At 42.7% G+C, this 21,743-nt stretch overlaps 3 protein-coding genes and 3 non-coding genes across 7 annotated transcripts; all 6 read left to right on the top strand.

Moving 5' to 3' along the window:
* The first annotated feature begins 3,413 nt into the window (after nt 1-3,413).
* On the top strand, nt 3,414-12,995 carry zmpste24 (zinc metallopeptidase, STE24 homolog). 2 transcript variants are annotated; one of them, XM_035742487.2, is made up of 10 exons: nt 3,415-3,832; nt 4,710-4,856; nt 5,015-5,101; nt 5,198-5,314; nt 5,452-5,604; nt 5,755-5,896; nt 6,290-6,447; nt 6,808-6,912; nt 7,032-7,175; nt 7,865-12,995. In XM_035742487.2, the coding sequence occupies exons 1-10, from the start codon at nt 3,728-3,730 to the stop codon at nt 8,087-8,089; spliced, it is 1,383 nt and encodes a 460-aa protein (XP_035598380.1). In that variant the 5' UTR covers nt 3,415-3,727; the 3' UTR covers nt 8,090-12,995. The 2 variants fall into 2 exon arrangements, with proteins under 2 accessions (XP_035598381.1, XP_035598380.1); XM_035742488.2 differs by lacking the exon at nt 5,452-5,604 and having other exon boundaries at nt 3,414-3,832.
* A 1,957-nt stretch (nt 12,996-14,952) lies between these two features.
* On the top strand, nt 14,953-16,878 carry atp5if1b (ATP synthase inhibitory factor subunit 1b). The gene is made up of 3 exons (XM_035742485.2): nt 14,953-15,114; nt 16,316-16,428; nt 16,592-16,878. The coding sequence occupies exons 1-3, from the start codon at nt 15,046-15,048 to the stop codon at nt 16,731-16,733; spliced, it is 324 nt and encodes a 107-aa protein (XP_035598378.1). The 5' UTR covers nt 14,953-15,045; the 3' UTR covers nt 16,734-16,878.
* Nucleotides 16,879-17,895: 1,017 nt separating this feature from the next.
* Nucleotides 17,896-21,580, top strand: rpl13a (ribosomal protein L13a). The gene is made up of 7 exons (XM_035742484.2): nt 17,896-18,004; nt 19,360-19,432; nt 19,698-19,763; nt 20,072-20,173; nt 20,657-20,742; nt 20,894-20,953; nt 21,323-21,580. The coding sequence occupies exons 1-7, from the start codon at nt 17,984-17,986 to the stop codon at nt 21,530-21,532; spliced, it is 618 nt and encodes a 205-aa protein (XP_035598377.1). The 5' UTR covers nt 17,896-17,983; the 3' UTR covers nt 21,533-21,580.
* Nucleotides 19,892-19,973, top strand: LOC118363048 (small nucleolar RNA Z195/SNORD33/SNORD32 family). The gene has a single exon (XR_004821323.1). It is a non-coding gene; the product is annotated as a small nucleolar RNA Z195/SNORD33/SNORD32 family (small nucleolar RNA).
* Nucleotides 20,354-20,425, top strand: LOC118363053 (small nucleolar RNA SNORD50). The gene has a single exon (XR_004821329.1). It is a non-coding gene; the product is annotated as a small nucleolar RNA SNORD50 (small nucleolar RNA).
* LOC118363047 (small nucleolar RNA Z195/SNORD33/SNORD32 family) lies at nt 21,120-21,201 on the top strand. The gene has a single exon (XR_004821322.1). It is a non-coding gene; the product is annotated as a small nucleolar RNA Z195/SNORD33/SNORD32 family (small nucleolar RNA).
* Nucleotides 21,581-21,743: the final 163 nt, after the last annotated feature.

Here is a 21,743-nt window from a genome sequence, read left to right as displayed (position 1 = left end):
GTGCTGCATAGGTCATAAAGATAACATGGACTCTACTCCAAAGGAGAAATTTAAATGGTTATTTCATTGACCACACCTATGTGTATACAGCATTTCATTGGCATGAGAAAACACTTTCTAAATATATTTTCTTTCAATAATCTCTGCTATCTCTTTCATTCTTGGACTAACAAAATGATAGGAACCACTTAAAAGGGCTAAGTAATCGGTCATACAGCCGTACTACAACAAATACATCGGATACATCTCTAATTGCTTGAAATCAATGCCTTCCCACAGGAGATTATTACTGATTATCTGTAATGTTCATAGCATGGAATAAATCCAAAATAGGTTTACCTACTCAGTTGACTTGGTTTATCAAGCTCATAATCATGTTACTTTCCAAATGACTTTGTTTTCAGTCATTTTACATTCATGGTATTATTATATATATATATATTTTTTTATATAAATGTATTTATTAGCATGTGTAAAGTAAGAAGATAAAATGTCATCACAACGCCATTATTTGCTTTAATAATACACTTTTGCCGCCCTCCCCATGAGTTGTATATACACATGTACAGTACCAAAAAAGGTACAGCAATGCATACAGGAACAAAATCTGACAAACATATAAACATGTCACTCATTATTATGAGGACTGTTTCGCTAGCACAGACTGGAATATACTCAGAGATTCATCCAATGGCGTTGAGGGGTATACCACATCAGTCACTGGCTTCATTAATAAGTGCATCGACAATGTCGTCCCCACATTGACTGTACGTACATATCCCAACAGGAAGCCATGGATTACAGGCAACATCCGCACTGAGCTAAAGGCTAGAGTAGAGGTGCTGCTTTCAAGGAGTGGAACACAAATCCGGACTCATCAGAAATCCAGCTAAGCCCACCGACGAACCATCAAACAGGCAATCGTCAATACAAGACTAAGATTGAATCCTTCAGCACTGGCTCTGGCTCTGCTCGGATGTGGCAGGGCTTGCAAAATATCACAGATCACAAAGGGAAACCCAGCCACGGGCTGCCCAGTGATGCGAGTCTACCAGACCAGCTAAATGTCTTCTATACTCGCTTTGAAGCAACCAACCCTGAACCATGCATGAGAGCACCAGTAATTCCGAATGACTGTCTGATCACGGTCTCTGTAGCCGATGTGAGTAAGACCTTTAACCACGTTAACATTCATAAGGCTGCAGGGCCTGATGGATTACCAGGACACATACTCAGCGCATACACTGACCTGCTGGCAAGTATGGTATTTTCTGTTGTTGTATTGGACCCCCTTTTTCTCCCCAGTTTGGATCTTGCCTCATTGCTGCAACTCGCTAACGAGCTCGGGAGGCGAAGGTCAAGTCATGTGTCCTCTGAAACATGATCCACCAAACCGCACTTCTTAACACCCGTCCGCTAAACCCGGAAGCCAGCCGCACTAATGTGTCGGAGGAAAGACTGTTCAACTGATGACCGAGGTCAGCTTGCAGGCGCCCAGCGCACCACAAGGAGTCACTAGAGCTCGATGACCAAGTAAAGCCCACCCGGCCAAACCATCCCCTAACCTGGATGATGCTGGGCCAATTATGTGCCGCCCTATGGGACTCCCGATCACGGCCGGTTGTGATATAGCCCGGGATCGAACCCGGGTCTGTAGTGATGCGATGCAGTGCCTTAGACCGCTGCGCCACTTCAGAGGCCCTGCACTGACATTTTCAACAACTCCCTGACCCTGTTTCAAGCAGACCACCATAGTCCCTGTGCCCAAGAATGCCAAGGTAAACTGCCTAATTGACTACTTCCCCGTAGCACTTACATCTGTAGCCTTGAAATTATTTCAAAGGCTGGTCATGGCTCACATCAACACCATCATCTCAGAAACCCTGGACCCACTCCAATTTGCATACCGCCCCAACAGATCCACAGATGACGCAGTCTCTATTGCACTCCACACTGCTCTTTCACACTTGGACAAAAGGTACACCTACATGAGAATACTGTTCATTGACTATAGCTTAGCGTTCAACACCATAGTGCCCTCCAAGCTCATCACTATGCTAAGGACCGTGGGACTGAACATCTCCCTCTGCAACTGGATCCTGGACTTCCGGAAGGGCCTCCCTCAGGTGGTAAGGGTAGGCAACAACACATCCGCCACGCTGACCCTCAACATGGGGGCCCCTCAGGGGTGCGTGCTTAATCCCCTCCTGTTCTCCCTGTTCACCTACGACTGCGTGGCCACGCACAACTCCAACACCATCATTACGTTTGCAGATGACACTATGGTGGTAAGACTGATCAACGACACTGCCGATAGGGAGGAGGGCAGAGGTCTGACAATGTGGTGCAGGGCAACAACCTCTCCCTCAACGTGAGCAAGACAAAGGAGCTGAACGTGGACTACAGGAAAGGAGGGCCGAGCATGCCACCATTCACATCTACAGGGCTGTAGTGGAGCGGGTCGAGAGCTTCAAGCTCCTTGGTGTCAACATTACTAAGGACCTATCATGGTCCAAACACACCAAGACAGTAATGAAGAGGGCATGGCAATGCCTATTCCTCCTCAGGAGGCTGAAAAGATTTGTCATGGGACCTCAAAAGTTATACATCTGTACCATCGAGAGCATCCTGAGTGGTTGCATCACCGCTTGGTATGGTAACTACTTGGCATCAGACCGCAAGGCGCTACAGAGGATAGTGGGTACGGCCCATTACATCACTGTGGCCGATCTTCCTGCCATCCAGTACCTCTATATCAGGTGGTGTCAGAGGAATGCCCTTAAAAATGGTCAAAGACTCCAGCCACCCATAGACTGTTCTCTCTGCTACCGCACGGCAGGCAGTACTGGAGTGCCAAGTCTGGAACCAAAAGGCTTCTTAACAGCTTCTACACCCAAGCCATAAGACTGCTGAACGGTTAATCAAATGACTATTTTTATTGTTTTATTATAATGTATTCTTATTTCTTGCACTGACTCTCTTGCACAGGCTCGATGTATAGTCACTGGACTCTAACCACACACATACTACACTGACACTCCCACACACCCACCCACCCACCCACACACACAAAACACACACACACATGCATTTTGAGGAGTATTTCTGTCTGTAATAAAGCCCTTTAGTGGGGAAAAACTAATTATGTTTGCCTGGGCCTGGCCCTGGCCCACCAGTGGTTGGGCCTGGCTGCCAAGTAAGTGGGCATATGCCCTCCCAGGCCCACCCATGGCTGCACCCGTGACCAGTCATGTGAAATCCATAGCTTAGGGCCTAATTTATTTAAATGGTCTGATTTCCTTATATGAACTGTAACAACTTAAATTGTTGCGTTTATATTTTTGTTCAGTATATTTTAAGAGATAAATAATACAGTGACCATGGAACCTTAGTTATTTAGACGACTGGTTCAGTTTCACTGGGAACAAAATTAACTGCTGCACTGACATTTAGCATGGCAACCGCCGTTAAACGTTATCGAAGAAGAACATTTAGTATGAATGGAAACTGGATGCGAATGAGCTTGCTATCATTTTGAGTGGACCGGTGAATGCTAGTCAATTTAATCTGGGGATATAAACCATACTAAGTTATTTAAATATAAACAGTTGTATCTTCTGAATAAAGACTGTAAGGCGTGTAAACGGGCGGCTGTTCAACCAGTGAGTCCAACTAGCAACACATGCTAGCTTGCTAACTTTAAGTAGAGACCAAGGCCAGAATAAAGATGGAAACAATACTTAACCTACCAATCGAAAATAAGATATTTTATGCTGTTCTGGTGTTCTCATGGACGGTGTATCTATGGGAGGCCTACCTTGCCTACAGACAGGTAATTGTTGAACTTTACTTTGTTTCGTAACGGTCATCTTTGTCAATAAGAATGTTTTCTTTACTGCATTTCAATGCTTGCTAGCGTGCCGCATGCTGACTCTTCATTATTGTTTGTCTACAATATTTTTTACCAAGAACAAAGCTGATTTCGGGAGTGACGTCTTTGTACTGTGTAATTCCATGGTAACAGAATTACGCTGAGACAGGTTTTTCGCCCTTAAATATATTCTAAACTGGGCTCGCGAGTGGCGCAGCGATCTAACGCACATCATCTCAGTGGTTGAGGCGTCACTACAGACACCCTGGTTCGAATCCAGACTGTATCACATCCGGCCGTGGTTTGGAGTCTCATAGGGCGACACACAATTGGCCCAGCGTCGGCCGGGTTTGAACGGTGTAGCCCGTCATAAGAATTAACTGCCTCGTTAAATAAAATAAAACATCGAAACAAAAATAATTGATTTCAAAGTTTAACAAAGCATCCAACTCTATCCACAAGAACTACTTTTGACAATTTCCACAGATTTTTTTTTTTTTTTTTTACAGAAAAAACTTTGCACATACAACGTTTGGTAACATAATACAACTGAGGGAGATGTTACCTTAATTCTGTTACCAAACTTTGCAGCTGCAGTTTTTCCAGTAAATGCTATTTTATTTACTGTGTCAATTGTTTAAAGTACTCATTGTGAGTAGAGTTGTATGGTTTGTTAAACTTTGAAATCAATGGTTTTTGTTTGGTGTAATTCCGCAAACATGGAATTGCCCTACTGCAACTCAAGGTCCCACTAATCATTCTGTAACATGGACAGTTCTTTTTTTGAATAGCTAAGTTGAATATAAAAACATGTTTAAGAGTCTCTTCTAACACCCAGCGGAGAATATACAGGTTGACCATGCACGTACCACAAGAGTTGGGAAAGATCATGGACACAGACACCTTTGAGAAGTCACGCCTTTATCAACTGGACAAGAGCAACTTCAGTTTCTGGTCTGGACTGTATTCAGAAACTGAGGGGACGGTGGGTACAACTAAAATATCCATTGATTTGTTAGGACCTACTTTACTATATTACAACCTAGTTGTCTACCTCAATTTATCTGCTGACAGAGAGTATCACCTCCACAAAGAGGGAATTTCATTTTTTCCCCAATATAACACTGCTGTGTTCTCTCATAGCTGATCCTGCTGTTTGGCGGAATCCCTTTCGTTTGGAAAGTTGCTGGGACAGTGACTGCTCGTTTTGGATTGGGTCCAGAGTATGAGGTGTGTGCATGGTCCACGGTTAAAATAGGCAGTCCAGTATTACAAATGTTTTGGCAATTTTCTTGAATCATTCCATGGCTCTGTCTTTTCTTTTAGATCTTCCAGTCTCTTTCATTTCTGATACTAGCAACCCTGTTCAGTGCATTCACTGGTCTTCCCTGGAGTATCTACAACACCTTTGTTATTGAGGAGAAGCATGGATTCAACCAGCAGGTAGACTGTCAACTCTCTGAGGACATTCTTATTATACAGACAGTTTCCTAGATTGAATCAATTACACTTTTTTTTCACTGGCATGGTTTGTAACACTGTTTATTTGTTTTTGTTGTTGTCTATGGTCCTCCTTCCAGACACTGGGGTTCTTCCTAAAGGATGCTGTGAAGAAGTTTATTGTGACCCAGTGTATCTTGTTGCCTGTGACCTCACTGCTCCTCTACATCATAAAGATTGGTGGAGACTTCTTCTTCATCTACGCCTGGCTCTTCACACTGGGTGTCTCGCTTGTCAGTCCTTTCAACTCGTAACTGGCTGGATGGGAATATTCAAACAGTTGTTTAGGCTCTGAGGAGGAATTAATGGAGCTTAACTAATATCCAATATATCCTAATAGATTACAAATGTATTTCTTTCTGGTCATTCCTTCTCTCTCCTAGGTTCTGGTGACCATCTATGCGGACTACATTGCGCCCCTATTTGACAAGTTCACCCCTTTGCCAGAGGGTGAGCTGAAGGAAGAGATTGAAAGCATGTCGAAGTCTATCAGTTTCCCTCTCACTAAGGTCTATGTTGTAGAAGGTAATTTATTATTATATATATTTTTTACCTTTATTTAACTAGGCAAGTCAGTTAAGAACAAATTCTTATTTTCAATGACGGCCTAGGAACAGTGGGTTAACTGCCTGTTCAGGGGCAGAACGACAGATTTGTACCTTGTCAGCTCAGGGATTTGAACTTGCAACCTTTCGGTTACTTGTTTTGTCCCAAAGATGTAACACCTTAGACTATATCTATAATTGTTTAACATCAGAGGAGAGCAAGGGAAAATGGCCACTGCTCTGCAGCTTGACCCTGTGTTCGTCTCAACTGTGTGGGGGTTTAAAACATAGCAGAAACACCTTTCCGATGTTTGCTGTTACTTATGGACTATAAAGTTGTATTGTAATGATCCATTTTGACCTACTCTTCCAGGTTCCAAGCGTTCCTCTCACAGTAACGCTTACTTCTATGGGTTCTTCAAGAACAAGCGCATAGTGTTGTTCGACACCCTGCTGGAGGACTACTCTCCCCTCAACAAGGATGGCGAGCCAGAGACTGACACACTAACCGAGGACAAATCCAAGCTCAAGGTCAGACTTACTCTGTTACGCAGAGAACTGGGTGTCAAAATGTTATAAATATAAAATATTGAAAAAAGATTCAGGAAGGCAACTTGATTCCATTCAATAATATTTATTGCTGAAGCAAGCTTCTTCAAAGGTCTCCAGTATTACTGAGTACCACTTCGGCCATACATACCATTCCTGTAGTCTTGGTTCGAGCACTGCCAGCACATAACAACTTTCATGTTATACATCTAATTTGTTGTGGTGGTCCTATCATAGAAACTTAACATGGTGTACTAGAAGTTGTAGTCAATATTTCATGCATAATTATTTTAAAAATCAAACCAGTTATGTTATTTTTTTTCTTTTTGTTTTCTTCTTCAGAACAAGAAGCAAGGCTGCAACAATCCAGAGGTCTTGGCGGTGTTGGGCCACGAGCTGGGCCATTGGAAGTTGGGCCACACTGTGAAAAACATAGTAATCAGTCAGGTTTGTTTGGGAATTCCCTTGATATGCATCTGCACGTCACCTCTATACCAATAGGCCACTTTCATGTTGATGCAGAAATGTCATCGATACAATTTTCTCCCCTGCCTCTGTCCTTGCAGATGAACTCCTTCCTGTGCTTCTTCCTCTTTGCTGTGCTAATTGGACAGAAGGAGCTGTTCATGGCCTTTGGTTTCTATAACAGCCAGCCCACTTTGATTGGGTTGATGATCATATTCCAGTTCATCTTCTCCCCATACAATGAGGTGAGTGACTCCATCTCCTAAACAATGCATTTACACTTGAGTGGACAAAACTTCTTCCTAATACTCAGTTGCATCCCCCTTGTCTTCAGAACAGACTCAATTAGTCAGGGCATGCTCTACAAGGTGTCGAAAGCGTTCCACAGGAATGCTGGCCTATAATGACTCAAATGCTTCCCACAGTTGTCAAGTTGGCTGAATGTCCTTTGGGTGGTAGATCATTGATACACACAGGAAATGGTTGAGTGTGAAAAACCCAGCAGCGTTGCAGTTATTGACTCATACCGGTGCATCTGGCACCTACTACCGTACCCCTTTCAAAGGCATTTAAGTGTTTTGTCTTCCCCATACACCCTCTGAATGGCACAAAGACACAATCGATTATTATTATTATTTAACCTGTTTTGTACACTCTGTGTATATGTGACCTCTTAATACACTTAAGTGGAGGCCTTATCTGTTGGCCCTACAAGTGCTGTGGCAGCTATTCTCATTGTGTCCAGTGTTTGTTTGGCGAAAATACCTTGAGCATACTAGTAGTAAATATTGGCCAAAGAAATATACATCTAAATCTACAATATATTTCTTAACTCCGCTTTAACAGAAAGTGTTTTTGAGATGGCGATTTAGCAGATGAGTACCTGCTACATCCCGCAGAGGAAAACTGACATTTCTCCCATTCTTACCTCCAGGTCCTGTCCTTCTGTCTGACTGTCCTGAGCCGCAGGTTTGAGTTCCAGGCGGACTCCTTTGCGCGGGGCATGGGTCGAGCCTCGGAGCTCTGCTCTGCACTCATCAAGCTCAACAAAGACAACCTGGGCTTCCCTGTGGCTGACTGGCTCTTTTCCATGTGGCACTACTCCCACCCTCCCCTCCTGGAGCGCCTACGGGCCCTGGGAAGCACCAAGCAGGACTGACGAGTCCCAAAAGGAGAGCCACGCCCGCTGCCTCTCCCAAAGGGTTTCCACATGCCTCTTCTGGCACTCTGATGTAGTCTCCCCTATTTTCCTCTCTGTTTCCCTATTTTTGTTCTCCTTTATCCTTGCCATTATGTTCCTTTTTTGGTACAATTTTTTTTCCCAGTTTCAAACTTGCACAATACCAAAAGTTTTCAGAAATCTAGTGTGAGACTAGATCTATCAGCTATGTTTATTCTAGGTGTAATGGAGTTAAGAATGTCAAGCTAGCTGTGAGCTTATGGTACATGTTGCCAATGGAGCTATCGATTTATACATTTTCCCGATAGCTCAAACGGTTGGTAAGTTGCCAAGGAGAGCGATCACGTGTGCTAGCCAGGCATAGGTCCTGAGTTCGAGCTCAGTGCGAGCCGAATCGGGAGCAGCCTGTACTCACTAAGCAAGCAGCGTGACGTCCGTAACATAGGCAAACATGAACATGCAATACCATTGTGGGCATAAATAATTACCTGAACATTTTTAGTTTAAGCACTTGCCACTAGTACAGGTCACATTGATCAAGGATTTCTCATATTTCAGCAAGGTTTACATTTTTACTGAAGTTTTATTTGAATTTCATTTACTCCCCTAAGAATTTGTAATTCCAAATGTTTTCTCATAAAACCTTGTTGTACAGTAGTGGAACTATCCCTGGCCAGTAGGGGTGGAACTATCCCTGGCCAGTAGGGGTGGAACTATCCCTGGCCAGTAGGGGTGGAACTATCCCTGGCCAGTAGGGGTGGAACTATCCCTGGCCAGTAGGGGTGGAACTATCCCTGGCCAGTAGGGGTGGAACTATCCCTGGCCAGTAGGGGTGGAACTATCCCTGGCCAGTAGGGGTGGAACTATCCCTGGCCAGTAGGGGTGGAACTATCCCTGGCCAGTAGGGGTGGAACTATCCCTGGCCAGTAGGGGTGGAACTATCCCTGGCCAGTAGGGGTGGAACTATCCCTGGCCAGTAGGGGTGGAACTATCCCTGGCCAGTAGGGGTGGAACTATCCCTGGCCAGTAGGGGTGGAACTATCCCTGGCCAGTAGGGGTGGAACTATCCCTGGCCAGTAGGGGTGGAACTATCCCTGGCCAGTAGGGGTGGAACTATCCCTGGCCAGTAGGGGTGGAACTATCCCTGGCCAGTAGGGGTGGAACTATCCCTGGCCAGTAGGGGTGGAACTATCCCTGGCCAGTAGGGGTGGAACTATCCCTGGCCAGTAGGGGTGGAACTACCCCTGGCCAGTAGGGGTGGAACTACCCCTGGCCAGTAGGGGTGGAACTACCCCTGGCCAGTAGGGGTGGAACTATCCCTGGCCAGTAGGGGTGGAACTATCCCTGGCCAGTAGGGGTGGAACTATCCCTATCCAATCCATTTTAGGGGGGGGTTGAGAAAAATATCAGGAGTGTCAATAGGATGTACAGCGACTGGGCCATCAATGTATTATTAGTAGTATATCCTGCTGGTCGATTGGCTCCATCTACAACTGTTTATTATGAGAGGTGTGTGTGAACACTAGAACTTTAAAAGATACACACCATTTCAGATTTAGTCAAGACTATGCTTAAGATGGATCGTTGTTGAAGTTATACAGGTAACTGCCAAAGTAATGAAACACTTGAGGAAATTAGGGATACAAAGTATATTGAAAGCACGTGCTTCCACACTGGTGTGGTTTCTAAGTTAATTAAGCAATTAACATCCCATCATGCTTAGGGTCATGTATAAAAACCATGACAATGCCCCCATAGGATGACGATGCCCCTATCCACAGGGCATGAGTGGTCAAATAAAATTATATTTGACACATGCACCGAATACAATAGGTGTAGACGTTACCATGAAATGCTTATTTACAAGCCCTTAACCAACAATGCAGGGTAAGAGGGGGGGACAATGCAAATAGTCTGGGTAGCCATTTGATTAGATGTCCAGGAGTCTTATGGCTTGGGGGTAGAAGCTGTTTAGAAGCCTCTTGGACCTAGACTTGGCGCTCCGGTACCGCTTGCCGTACTGTAACAGAGAGAACAGTCTATGACTAGGGTGGCTGGAGTCTTTGACAATTTTTAGGGCCTTCCTCTGACACCGCCTGGTATAGAGGTCCTGGATGGCAGGAAGCTTGGCCAATCGCACAACCCTCTGTAGTGCCTTGCGGTCGGAAGCTGAGCGGTTACCATACCAGACAGTGATGCAAACAGTCAGGATGCTCTCGATGGGGCAGCTGTAGAACCTTTTGAGGATATTAGGACCCATGCCAAATATTCTCGGTCTCCTGAGGGGGAATAGGTTTCGCCATGCCCTCTTCACAACTGTCTTGGTGTGCTTTGGACCATGTTTGATGTAATATGCAAACTCAGCAAAAATAGAAGTGTCCTCTCACTGTCAACTGCGTTTATTTTCAGCAAACTTAAAATGTGTAAATATATGTATGAACATAACAAGATTTAACAACAGACATAAACTGAACAAGTTCCACAGACAGGTGACTAACAGAAATGGCATAATGTGTTCCTGAACAAAGGGAGGGGGTCAAAATCAAAATTAAGTCAGTATCTGGTGTGGCCTCCAGCTGCATTAAGTACTGCAGTGCATCTCCTCGTGGACTGCACCGGATTTGTCAGTTCTTGCTGTGAGATGTTACCCCACTCTTCCACCAAGGCACCTGCAAGTTCCCGGACATTTCTGGGGGGGAATGGTGCAAGCCCTCACCCTCCGATCCAACAGGTCCCAGACATGCTAAATGGGATTGAGATCCGGGCTCTTCGCTGGCCATGGCAGAACACTGATATTCCTGTCTTGCAGGATATCATGCACAGAATGGGCAGTATGGCTGGTGGCATTGTCAAGCTGAAGGGTCATGTCAGGATGAGCCTGCAGGAAGGGTACTACATGAGGGAGGAGGACGTCTTCCCTGTAACGCACAGTGTTGAGATTGCCTGCAATGACAACAAGCTCAGTCCGATGATGCTGTGACACACCGCCCCAGAACATTTATTTGACCTTTATTTTACTAGGCATGTCAGTTAAGAACAAATTCTTATTTTCAATGACGGCCTAGGAACAGTGGGTTAACTGCCTTGTTCAGGGGCAGAATGATAGATTTTTGCCTTGTCAGCTCGGGGATTCGATCTTGCAAACTTTCGGTTCCTAGTCCAACGCTTTAACCACTAGGCTACCTGCCGACCCATGACAGACCCTCCACCTCCAAATCGATTCCACTCCAGAGTATAGGCCTCGGTGTAACGCTCATTCCTTTGACGATAAACACGAATCCGACCATCACCCCTGGTGAGACAAAACCACGATTTGTCAGTGAAGAGCACTTTTTGCCATTCCTGTCTGGTCCAGCGACGTTGGGTTTGTGCCCATAGGCGACGTTGTTGCCGGTGATGTCTGGTGAGGATCTGCCTGACAACAGGCCAACAAACCCTCAGTCCAGCCTCTCTCAGCCTATTGCAGACCGTCTGAGCACTGATGGAGGGATTGTGTGTTCCTGGTGTAACTCGGGAAGATGTTGTTGCCATCCTGTATCTGTCCCGCAGGTGTGATGCTCGAATGTACTGATCCTGTGCAGGTGTTGTTACACGTGGTCTGTCACTGCGAGGACGATCAGCTGTCCGTCATGTTTCCCTGTAGCGCTGTCTTAGGTGCATCTCACAGTATGGACATTGCAGTTTATTGCCCTGGCCACATCTGCAGTCCTCATGTCTCCTTGCAGCATGCCAAAGGCACGTTCACGCAGATGAGCAGGGACCCTGGGCGTCTTTCTTTTGGTGTTTTTCAGAGTCGTAGAAAGGCCTTTTTAGTGGCCTAAGTTTTCATAACTGTGACCTTAATTGCCTACCGTCTGTAAGCTGTTACTCTCTTAACGACCGTTCCAAAGGTGCATGTTCATTGTTTATGGTTCATTGAACAAGCAAGTGTTTAAACCCTTTACAATGAAGATCTGTGAAGTTATTTGGATTTTTATGAATTACCTTTGAAAGACAGGGTCCTGAAAAAGGGACTTCTTTTTTTGCTGAGTTAAACAGCGAGTAGCAGCAGTGTAAAAAAGGGGCTCAATGACAATAGTCCAGGTAGCCTTTTGATTAACTGTTCAGTAGTCGCTTAGGTGTAGAAGCTGTTAAGGAGCCTTTTGGACCTAGACTTGGCTTGATGAGCATGAACTATGTAAACCATATGCCACGGTCGTCTGTCACCAGATCTCAACCCAATTGAACACTTGTGGCAGATTCTGGATCAGGCGCCTGAGACACCACCACCATTGAAACACCCAATTTATAGAATTTCTTGTGGAATAATGGTATTGCGTCCCTCCAATAGAGTTCCAGATACTTGTAGAAGCTATGCCAAAGTGAATTTAAGCTGTTCTGGCAGCTCATTGTAGCCCAACACCCTATTAACTTATGAAGACACTTTGTTGGTGTTTCCTTTTATTTTGGCAGTTACCTGTATTAAGGTTTGAGTGCATGTGACTTCCCAGGGTTCTGTCACTTGTGGTGATAGTTTTTAAGTAATACTTGGGCCAATGATGGACCAAAGGAATTTTCAATTTAGGTTAAATTTCCTAATTTCTTTTTACAACACAATTTTTCTATTTTTTAATGCACTTTTAATGGTCTGAGGATACTGTACTTGTAAATCATTGAATAGCTTAATGGCAAAGGGAGAAAAAGTGAATACATTTGTAATATATGAATGTGGTTTGGACTCCTGTTAATGTTTTTTTTTTTTCTCTCTTCTGGTTCCTGTGTGTGTGAGGTGTGATAGTGAACCCAGTTTTGACTGAGGGGGGCTACATCAGATGAATCAAGTGTTTGGTTTGTTATAGAAGGACATACTTTTCTTGCAGCATTGTGAATAAAGTCCCTCACAGCAGCTGCCTTTTCCTATTTGTGTCTCAGCCTTTTTATGGGTAGTGAGAGTCACATATAGTGACAGATGCACTACTGCACTAACTGTAATATAGCCCATTTGTATAGTCATATCGCTGCCAACTTGGTCTGAGCTTTTCATATTATTGTGTATGTAAATTTGAGACACTTATTTAGTTTGTTTCGTTGGTATTTATTTGTGGATGTCCATCACCCATTTTGTGTAATATGTTACGAATTACATTTCGTATGATATGTTATGAATTCTACCTAGGTGGCTAACGTTAGCTACATTTGGGCTTAAGTTTAGGAGTTGGGGGAAGGGTTAGCTGTGATGATTTGAACTTGAAACTTTTGGGTTGCTAGACATTTGCATTTTATGCCCACCCCGACCAACCACCCTACTTTTGTTAGTGACCATCTATCTTATGTAACCATGCCAAACGTAACATATCATACTAATGAGTATCCTGGATTTACATTTACTATGTTACGTCTAGTCTATGAGCCCAGGCTGAGGGTACATATTTTAGCCCAATATCTTGTATAGCGAAGTAGATTATGGCTATCAAAACAATAATTATGTCTATACATAGTAAGCATAGCCTGCATGAGGGACCAATTCAAGTAAATTACAGACCACATAATCTCATTACTGACTTTAAAGTGGCAGTTAGCACCTGAAACAAGGTGTTCTCGATCCCCACATCTATTTCGGTAAAAAGCTGAGGGATGGGTCTGGAGAAATGTAACCACTCTCAAAGGACTGGCCATACATTATATTAAATGTACAGTTTTAACCATGTTTTGAGGCTACATAGTGTTACATTTAGTTTGTTTACAAATATTGGACAAACTTACAACTTACAAATTAAACAAACTTACATTTTGGGTTCTGATGCAGTACAACAGTTGAAGTAAGCTCATGAGGCACAAGTTAATTCTTTAAGAATCAATGGGTACATCATTAATATACTTAAGGCCCAAAATTGCTGTAGCACCTGCTGATTGCCCTTTTAACTGACCACTTCTTACAGCATAAAACAAACGTTTTGTTTTCACACTGCCTCTAAAGTGTGATACTTGGAATGTTGGCCATGGAAAATGTCAGTTACCCAAACGATTTACTACTGGGTAAAGAGTCATGCATGGCTTTCCTGCTTGCTTTCTGATGACTGAATTTGTATAATAGTAGGCTATAAATACAATCCCTTAATTTCGAAATAGAAAATGTAATTTTGAAATGTCAAATAGCTGTGGTGTAGGCCTACTGTGTGTTTGACAACATGCATATGTTGTCATCAAAGCCATAATTTAGCAGAAGTGCTCACAGTAGACGAATACAATCAACAAAAGGCCACTCCAGACGCCACTACGTAGTGCGCAGTCCATCGATATCAAACGGTCTAGCTATAGCGGTGTCAACAGAAAGGCAAAGCGAAGGAGTTTACTCCGCCCTGAAAGTAAATCATTTTTTATGGAGATCAATGAGTGTCGAATTTGGTCAACAAAACATGTAATTGCTAATTTTCCAAGTGAAGCTTATTTTATCGAATATAAGTTGTGTATTGGTTAGGTTGTTATGAATGCACGTGTAAGTAGACGCACGTGGCATTTCGGCAACTTTGATAAAAAACGACTTTATAAAATGGTCCCAACTGATCTTGCGTCATTCAGACGTCCTTCCATTTTGAGGACATGTATTTCCCTTGTAAAAGCGGTCACTCCTCTATCTTGTCAATATGATAAAACATCTTTGGTATACTGTCCGTAATGAGACCGTACCATTACGCATAGGGGTGAACGTTTTTTCAAATATAATTGTTGTTTGAGACCGATCGCCATTTATTAAAACGTTCTTACTGATAAAACCCCACTTTACACAGATGATCATCTATTTCGCTGTATCTTATTGATCCTTCATAGAAAAATAATAAAGACTCAGTTCATACTCATCCACAAACACCCCCATTGTATTAAATGGTTAGGCCCTAATTTGGTTTATTTTGGTAGACAAGGGCAAACGGTCTAGTTTTAGTTGTTTTGGGAACGAAATGGCAAGGTTTTTGAGAGCTGATGTTAGGAGTCTCCTCACCACACAGCTAAGGATGGCATCTGACCAGGTAAAAACGCACCACATATGATTAGACCACCACGTTTAGCTGCTAATACAGTCCAAAGTTAAAATGAAACGAGTGGTATTAAAATTGTCAAGTGATTTCGCGATGGCCTTGGACAATTTGTAATGCTCTTGTTACTATGTCAGTCAGTATGTTACAATGTTTAGCTGGTATTTGGAACGTTCTGATACAAATTGTAACAAACGACTCTACTGACGCCGTTCTATGAAGATGACATGGTTTTGTAAGCAGCTCAATCATACACTTTGGTCTAATGTGTGTGTGGAATTTGGTTGAATGCTTCCATCTATGAATGGTTATTGAAGCCAGTCTCTGACGCTACAGTTGCCCACAATGGTCAGAGTTTTTTTGTAAAGGCAGTGTTTAGATTTTCTGGTCAATTCTGTTGGTCTTTTCAGTCAACATTAAAGCGGGGAAGTTTTTCATTGGAACATGAACATTTAGGCTATGTAGCCTCAAATCATTCATACACTAACACTTTGCAATGCATTGACATAGATTACAGTGTTCCACGTGCAAAAAAACTCCCCACTTCAATATGTGCTTTAGCTAGTTCAGCTGCATGTCACGTGAGGATAACCCATAGAGATGTATAAAGGACTCAACTTGGAAATAACAGTTTTAGCATGGACATTGCCATTGAAGGCTTCCACCATTTTAAAGTAGTAAACTGGGGCTGGGATTTATATGGTTTGGGAGCAGAGAGTCAATGATCAGAGCATTGTCTTCTTCAAATGGGGTGCTATGAAATGATCTCCACTATGATACCAGCATCTAGTGGCCACAACATATGAATGACAAGATTTGGTTCAGGACTCCAGCACTGCAGGTGGTGGTTAATCACTAATATTAGCTTTGCAATTTTTTTCAAACAGGAAAATAATTGACTACTTTAAAATGGAGATTGTCACTGCCCATGCTCATTGTCACTGCCCATGCTGTCAGATGCCATATTGGCACATATGCCAAGATTATACCTCTTTCTATCTCTGTGAGAACCCTTTACTTCTATATACTGTATGCTGATAACAGCCTAAAATGAAAGCTTTATGCAATGTGAAGGTCGTGTTTTTTTCTCTAACAAAAGTTGTGCATAACACAACAATCTCATTCCTTAGTAGGACTATTTATATCTTGTTGTTCTTAAATGTTCACCTGTTGATTAATCTTCTCCATGTACCAGCTGGGTGAGTTGGGCAAAGGTGCAGGGAAAGGAGGTGGCGGCGGAGGATCTGTCAGAGAGGCAGGAGGAGCCCTCGGAAAGAAACAGGCAGCAGAGGAGGAAATGTACTTCCGGTTAGTTGTGACTTACAGTATACTGTACGACCAATAGGTGGTAGACCTATTTGTTTGCCTAAATTGACACTGTATATTTATTTGAGGCTTTGTGGCAGTCTGCCTGGCCTGTATTCATACTGTGTCCTCACTGTACCTAACACTTTCCAATCTCCCTCTACAGGCGTAAAGAGCAAGAACAGTTGGCTGCACTAAAGCAGCATCACCAAGAGGAGATTGACCACCACAAGAAGGAGATATCGAGGCTGCAGAGTGAGATTGACCGTCACAAGGGAAAAATTAGGAAACTGAAGCATGATGACTGAGACTCACTCCATTAGAATAAAGGCCAGCGATTCTCTATTGCCAAATCCTAGTCATCACCTGCACTGTCTCTGGGCAGCTCTGTTTATATGTGATTGATTGTTCTGTATATGCTTGAGGTTATTAAACATTTATTTGAAATGGTTATTGTTTTGTCATGGTTATTGCTTTCAATTATTGTTTGTGGTAAAATTAAGATTTGAGATGTGGGGTGCCATTATGGAGGATGACTGTTTGCCACATTACAGAAGGATGATTACAGCTAGTGTAGTTGTACTGTCTAAATGGATTCAGGCAATATGAATGGCAAAGAGAAGACAAAATTTCGTGCCATGTCTTTTGAAACTTATCCCATGATTTGGTGTCCAAACACAACTCTCTGTTTTGCCAGTGCCATAACATCCTCCATTGAAGAAACAATCATGCAACATTGCTAATTGAAGGTGATACCAGCTATTACCATCAGGCCGCAGATACAGATCCCATGTACACAAATCCACCAGAGTACAGAACCCCCATTAACCTTATGCACATGTTGTAATATTGTTTGATTTTCATTGCTGTGCTGTTGCTATGCAAGACATTTTCTGAAAGAGACACAATAGTCATGTTAAAAGATGAAACCATGAAGCTGACACTTATGAAAACAGTCGTGAAAAAGATTCTTGTTGTGGAGTATTATACATTTGTGACGTGTCTATTTCTGATATTTACATGCATCTAACTCATTGACTGTATGAATTTAACTAGGCAAGTCAGTTAAAAAAATCTAACAATGGCGGCCTACCGAAAAGCCTCCTGGGATGATGGCGGCTGAGATTAAAAATAAATAAAATAAATATATGGGACAAAACACATGACAAGAGACAACACTACATAAAGAGAGACAGACCTAAGACATAGCATGGCAGCAACAGCATGGGAGCAACATGACAAAATGGTAGCAGCACAAAACAGGGTACAAAAAGGTAGAGACAATACATCAATCAAAGCAGCCACAACAGTCAGTAAGAGTGTCCAATGGACCCAGATAAAGAGGGACCATTGAATGTCTAGGGAGAGCAATGATTTATGTAATCCTCACGCTGTCCAGAGTGTGGCAATTAGCACATTGTGCACTGCGTATAAAGCCCTGTATAAATCCCGTAAAGAAGAATAAACATTCTCGTCATTTCCTCTAAAACTTTAGCTCCGCCTAGAAACCCCTGTCTTTTACAGCGGGACAACCCGTCTGTCTTTCTTTTCGCACATCATGGCGGACCGGTTCAATAAGGTGTGTAAGCAAGGAAGAACCAACATATCTACATTTGTAAATAATACGTCCATATATATTAATTTGACTCCTGTTAAATATATATCTGTGCATTGTAAATGAAGACTAGTGGAGGTAATTTCGTAGCATTTTTCGTATTTATTTGACACAACCAGGATGTCATGTGTTGGCTAACGCAACTTCGCTAAATGAATGCGACGCGGCTATCTAGTTAACTCCGACTAGGCTGGATAGTTAGCTACAAAAACCCTTCAGAATAAATCCTTGGTTCGTTGGCATTTTTGGTGAAGTGTTGAGGTCAAATGAGTCTAGTTTTTGAAGATTTCCTAATGAATTTACTATTTAACGTTAGCTATAGAACATTATTTGGGTAAGCTACAGGCCACGTTTGCGCAAATTAATGTTTAGACCCAGTTAAAATGAAATCCACCCAAAACCACTCATTCCTATAATTTAAAGGGTCACTTAACACTGTGAGAACCATCATTTTTGTGTGAACAAATGTTTCATTTTATCGTGATACGGTTGGTAGCAACATGTGGATATCTGTAGCAGCTCAAATCGACTAACCCCACAATGCAATGCTCTCTATGGGCTCGCTAGCAAACGTAGCAACACACTATAATACCCAAGTCATTATCAGCGTGTTGTGGAGTACAATAGCTCAAACTGTACTGTCAATTTAGGATTCTACGATTTTCAGTATGAAGGTCGATGTGGCTCAGAGTGGAGTCTGCATTCGCAACGGCGCCATGCAATGCGATCGGAACTGAAAATGCAAACAAATGGGAGAAATGTTTCAAACCCCCTATTGAATTAGACGTTTCGAGGTAGTAATGCAACAAAAATACGAATAATGGCTCATTCGAGAGAACAACCTCCTGCATTATGACATCGGCCAATATTGAAATCTGACATGTATGATGGACGTTTTAGATCTAAAAGTTATTTTCCTATTAACAGTTTAGTGAGTGGCTTCATCTCAAAGCTACGTCATACGAGCCTAATTTCTCCCTGCTTGAATGGCAGTAACTCCGATTCACGTGAACATTAAATTTGTCAAGGAATCGCTGGAACGCTGCACAAAGATGCACAAAAATAATACCCATTTTGAATGTTATATCTTCACTTGAAGGATGCTTTTGCCAGCCAGATTTGGTCATATTGGCCCTAAACCTTAGCTATAATGTATTTATCCAAGTTAATTTGTTTTGTTTGTCAGTTTAACGACCATGAGAATACTGTACATGCACTATCAGAGACATAGGCAACTTTGTTGAATCATTTGAACCACAGGTGGGGGGGGCGGGCGGGCAACTATTCTCAATTACTTGATGTGCTTCTTACCTTTCCAGGTTCTGCTGCTTGATGGCAGAGGCCATCTACTTGGTCGTCTCGCTGCCATTGTGGCGAAGCAAGTTCTGCTTGGTGAGTCATGTCACAATAAATTAATACCCATCTTGTGACTGATCAATATTCAATCCAAGAATTTCATGTCGCCTGATGTGTAATTGCACCTCGATTTGGTCCTTGTTATGTTTGACTAGCTTGCTACAACGGTCAGTGATGCTTTTTAACCTACATTGCTTGAGTAACTACAACGATAACTCTCATTATCATCCGAAACAGTGGATATTATACAATGGGCCTGTACTTAATTTCAATATGTAAGTCATGATTTCTTCCGTTTCAGGCCACAAGGTGGTAGTTGTGAGATGTGAGGGTATCAACATCTCTGGAAACTTCTACCGTAACAAATGTAAGTTATTGGCACTTTGTATATATTCAGGTTAACCCATTTGATGAAATTGTAATGTGTTGTGTGATTCTGATGTCCTACATTTGATTCATAGTAACTATTTTGAGCTAAATCTTCAATATTTGCTTGTTGTCAGTGATGTTTACCACAGTAAATATTTGAGTTTAACGACCATGAGAATACTTTACATGCACTACCATCTGAGACATAAAGCAATGTGGTATGACCAGAGTTGTGAAATTGTGGCTGTTGTGAAACGGTTTAGACACGGTATAGCTTGAATGTATTGCGCCAATCTTTATGAATAGTGAAGTACCTGGCTTTCCTGCGTAAGAGGATGAACACCAACCCCTCACGTGGACCATATCACTTCAGAGCGCCCAGCAGAATCTTCTGGAGGACCGTAAGGGGTAAGATCACAGTCCCTTCTTTTAAACTGGGATTTTTTTCAGCTGCATGTCTTACTAGTCCTGGGGCTTGCTTGGACCTCACCTTTCTGTGCATTGATTTAAATGATCCCTATGGGGTGAGTCAGTGGCATAAAGTATGCACATTCTGAACTCCACCTTGCACAACATATGGTTCCTACTTGACTGTGATGAACACTTATCCCGAAGCTGATCATTTTGATGAGACAAACTTTCGGATCTGACTGCTGAGTTAAGTCAGGGCCACAATGTTGTGCTGGTGTCTGTTAACAGTTACAGGGAAGTTTCTGCACATTTGTAAATATGAAATGGGTATAAATCCCTATATGTATGTGTATATATATATATATTTATTTATTTTCCCCCTTTGGCTTCCCTTGTGCTAGAGTATTGCCTATCCTATGTGGGTTGACCTAATTGCCTAGTAACAACTTAACTTCATTGATCCCCCTTGGAACCCAACAGGCATGCTGCCTCACAAAACCAAGAGGGGACAGGCTGCACTGGAGAGGCTGAAGGTGTTCGATGGTATCCCACCTCCTTATGACAAGGTGAGTGTCTCAATCATCCGGCATAACTCTGATCTTGTGCTGTCAATGATGCTACCTTTTAATACTTTGAGTATTGACTTTGAAGTGAATGTCTTCCACTTTTAATGGACTTGCTGTTGCTTTTGGAGCTGACGTTTATTTTGTTCCACAGAGGAAGCGCATGGTCGTACCTGCTGCCCTGAAAATTGTCCGTCTGAAGCCCACTCGCAAGGTAAGCCTAAAATCAGTTTAGCAAATAACACCACTGAATTGATTAACTGTTCATTGACTAGTAGGTAGTTGTCCAAAGTTGCAGGCAACACTGTCGTTGAGCTAATGCTTAGCCACATTCTTGCTAGCCAGACATTGGCCAAAATGTATTCAGCCAGTCTATTCTTATTGTCAGTGATGTTTACGTCAGTAAATATTCGAGTTTAACGACCATGAGAATACTTTACATGCACTACCATCTGAGACAACAGCCAAAGAATAATTAGAACCCCAAGTAGTGGAAACTATTCTTGTGACCTTTATATGGGTTGTTGGGCTAATGATTGATTTGTGACATTGTTTCTACTTTGTGTGAACCTGCCTTCCCCAGTTTGCGCTCCTTGGGCGTCTGGCCCACGAGGTTGGCTGGAAGTACCAGGCCATCACAGCCACCTTGGAGGAGAAGAGGAAGGAGAAGGCCAAGATCCGCTACACCAAGAAAAAGACCGTGACCAAGCTGTCAAAGCTGGCAGAGAAGAACGTGGAGAGCAAGATTTCAAAGTACACTGCTGTCCTGAAACAATATGGGGTCCTTGTCTGAGCTAGTTCGTGGTGGCCAATAAAGATAAATAAATGTTTATAGAATGTTTGACTCGCTTGATTCATTTTTTTGTTGTGTTTGAGTTGCATGAAGTTGAGAAGGGAATGTAAGTAGAGTGCAAGTACTGCTATGCTTTATCTTGGCCAGGTCGCAGTTGTAATTGAGAACTTGTTCTCAACTAGCCTACCTGGTTAAATAAAGGTGGGGGAAA

This window comes from Oncorhynchus keta, chromosome 29 (assembly GCF_023373465.1).
Source record: "Oncorhynchus keta strain PuntledgeMale-10-30-2019 chromosome 29, Oket_V2, whole genome shotgun sequence".
NCBI lineage: Eukaryota > Metazoa > Chordata > Actinopteri > Salmoniformes > Salmonidae > Oncorhynchus > Oncorhynchus keta.
The sequence above is the reverse complement of the archived record's forward strand: the minus strand, read 5'-3'. Positions and strand labels throughout refer to the sequence as shown.

Excerpts from the sequence above, each read along its gene's own strand:
- zmpste24 (XM_035742487.2), top strand. The coding sequence starts at position 3,728 with ATGGAAACAATACTTAACCTACCAATCGAAAATAAGATATTTTATGCT. Across the intron at positions 5,315-5,451 it reads AGCATGGATTCAACCAGCAG|ACACTGGGGTTCTTCCTAAA; the intron begins GTAGACTGTCAA and ends TCCTCCTTCCAG. Across the intron at positions 5,897-6,289 it reads TAAGGTCTATGTTGTAGAAG|GTTCCAAGCGTTCCTCTCAC; the intron begins GTAATTTATTAT and ends CTACTCTTCCAG.
- atp5if1b (XM_035742485.2), top strand. The coding sequence starts at position 15,046 with ATGGCAAGGTTTTTGAGAGCTGATGTTAGGAGTCTCCTCACCACACAG. Across the intron at positions 15,115-16,315 it reads TAAGGATGGCATCTGACCAG|CTGGGTGAGTTGGGCAAAGG; the intron begins GTAAAAACGCAC and ends TCCATGTACCAG. Across the intron at positions 16,429-16,591 it reads GAGGAGGAAATGTACTTCCG|GCGTAAAGAGCAAGAACAGT; the intron begins GTTAGTTGTGAC and ends CTCCCTCTACAG.
- rpl13a (XM_035742484.2), top strand. The coding sequence starts at position 17,984 with ATGGCGGACCGGTTCAATAAG. Across the intron at positions 18,005-19,359 it reads TGGCGGACCGGTTCAATAAG|GTTCTGCTGCTTGATGGCAG; the intron begins GTGTGTAAGCAA and ends TTACCTTTCCAG. Across the intron at positions 20,174-20,656 it reads CTTCTGGAGGACCGTAAGGG|GCATGCTGCCTCACAAAACC; the intron begins GTAAGATCACAG and ends GGAACCCAACAG.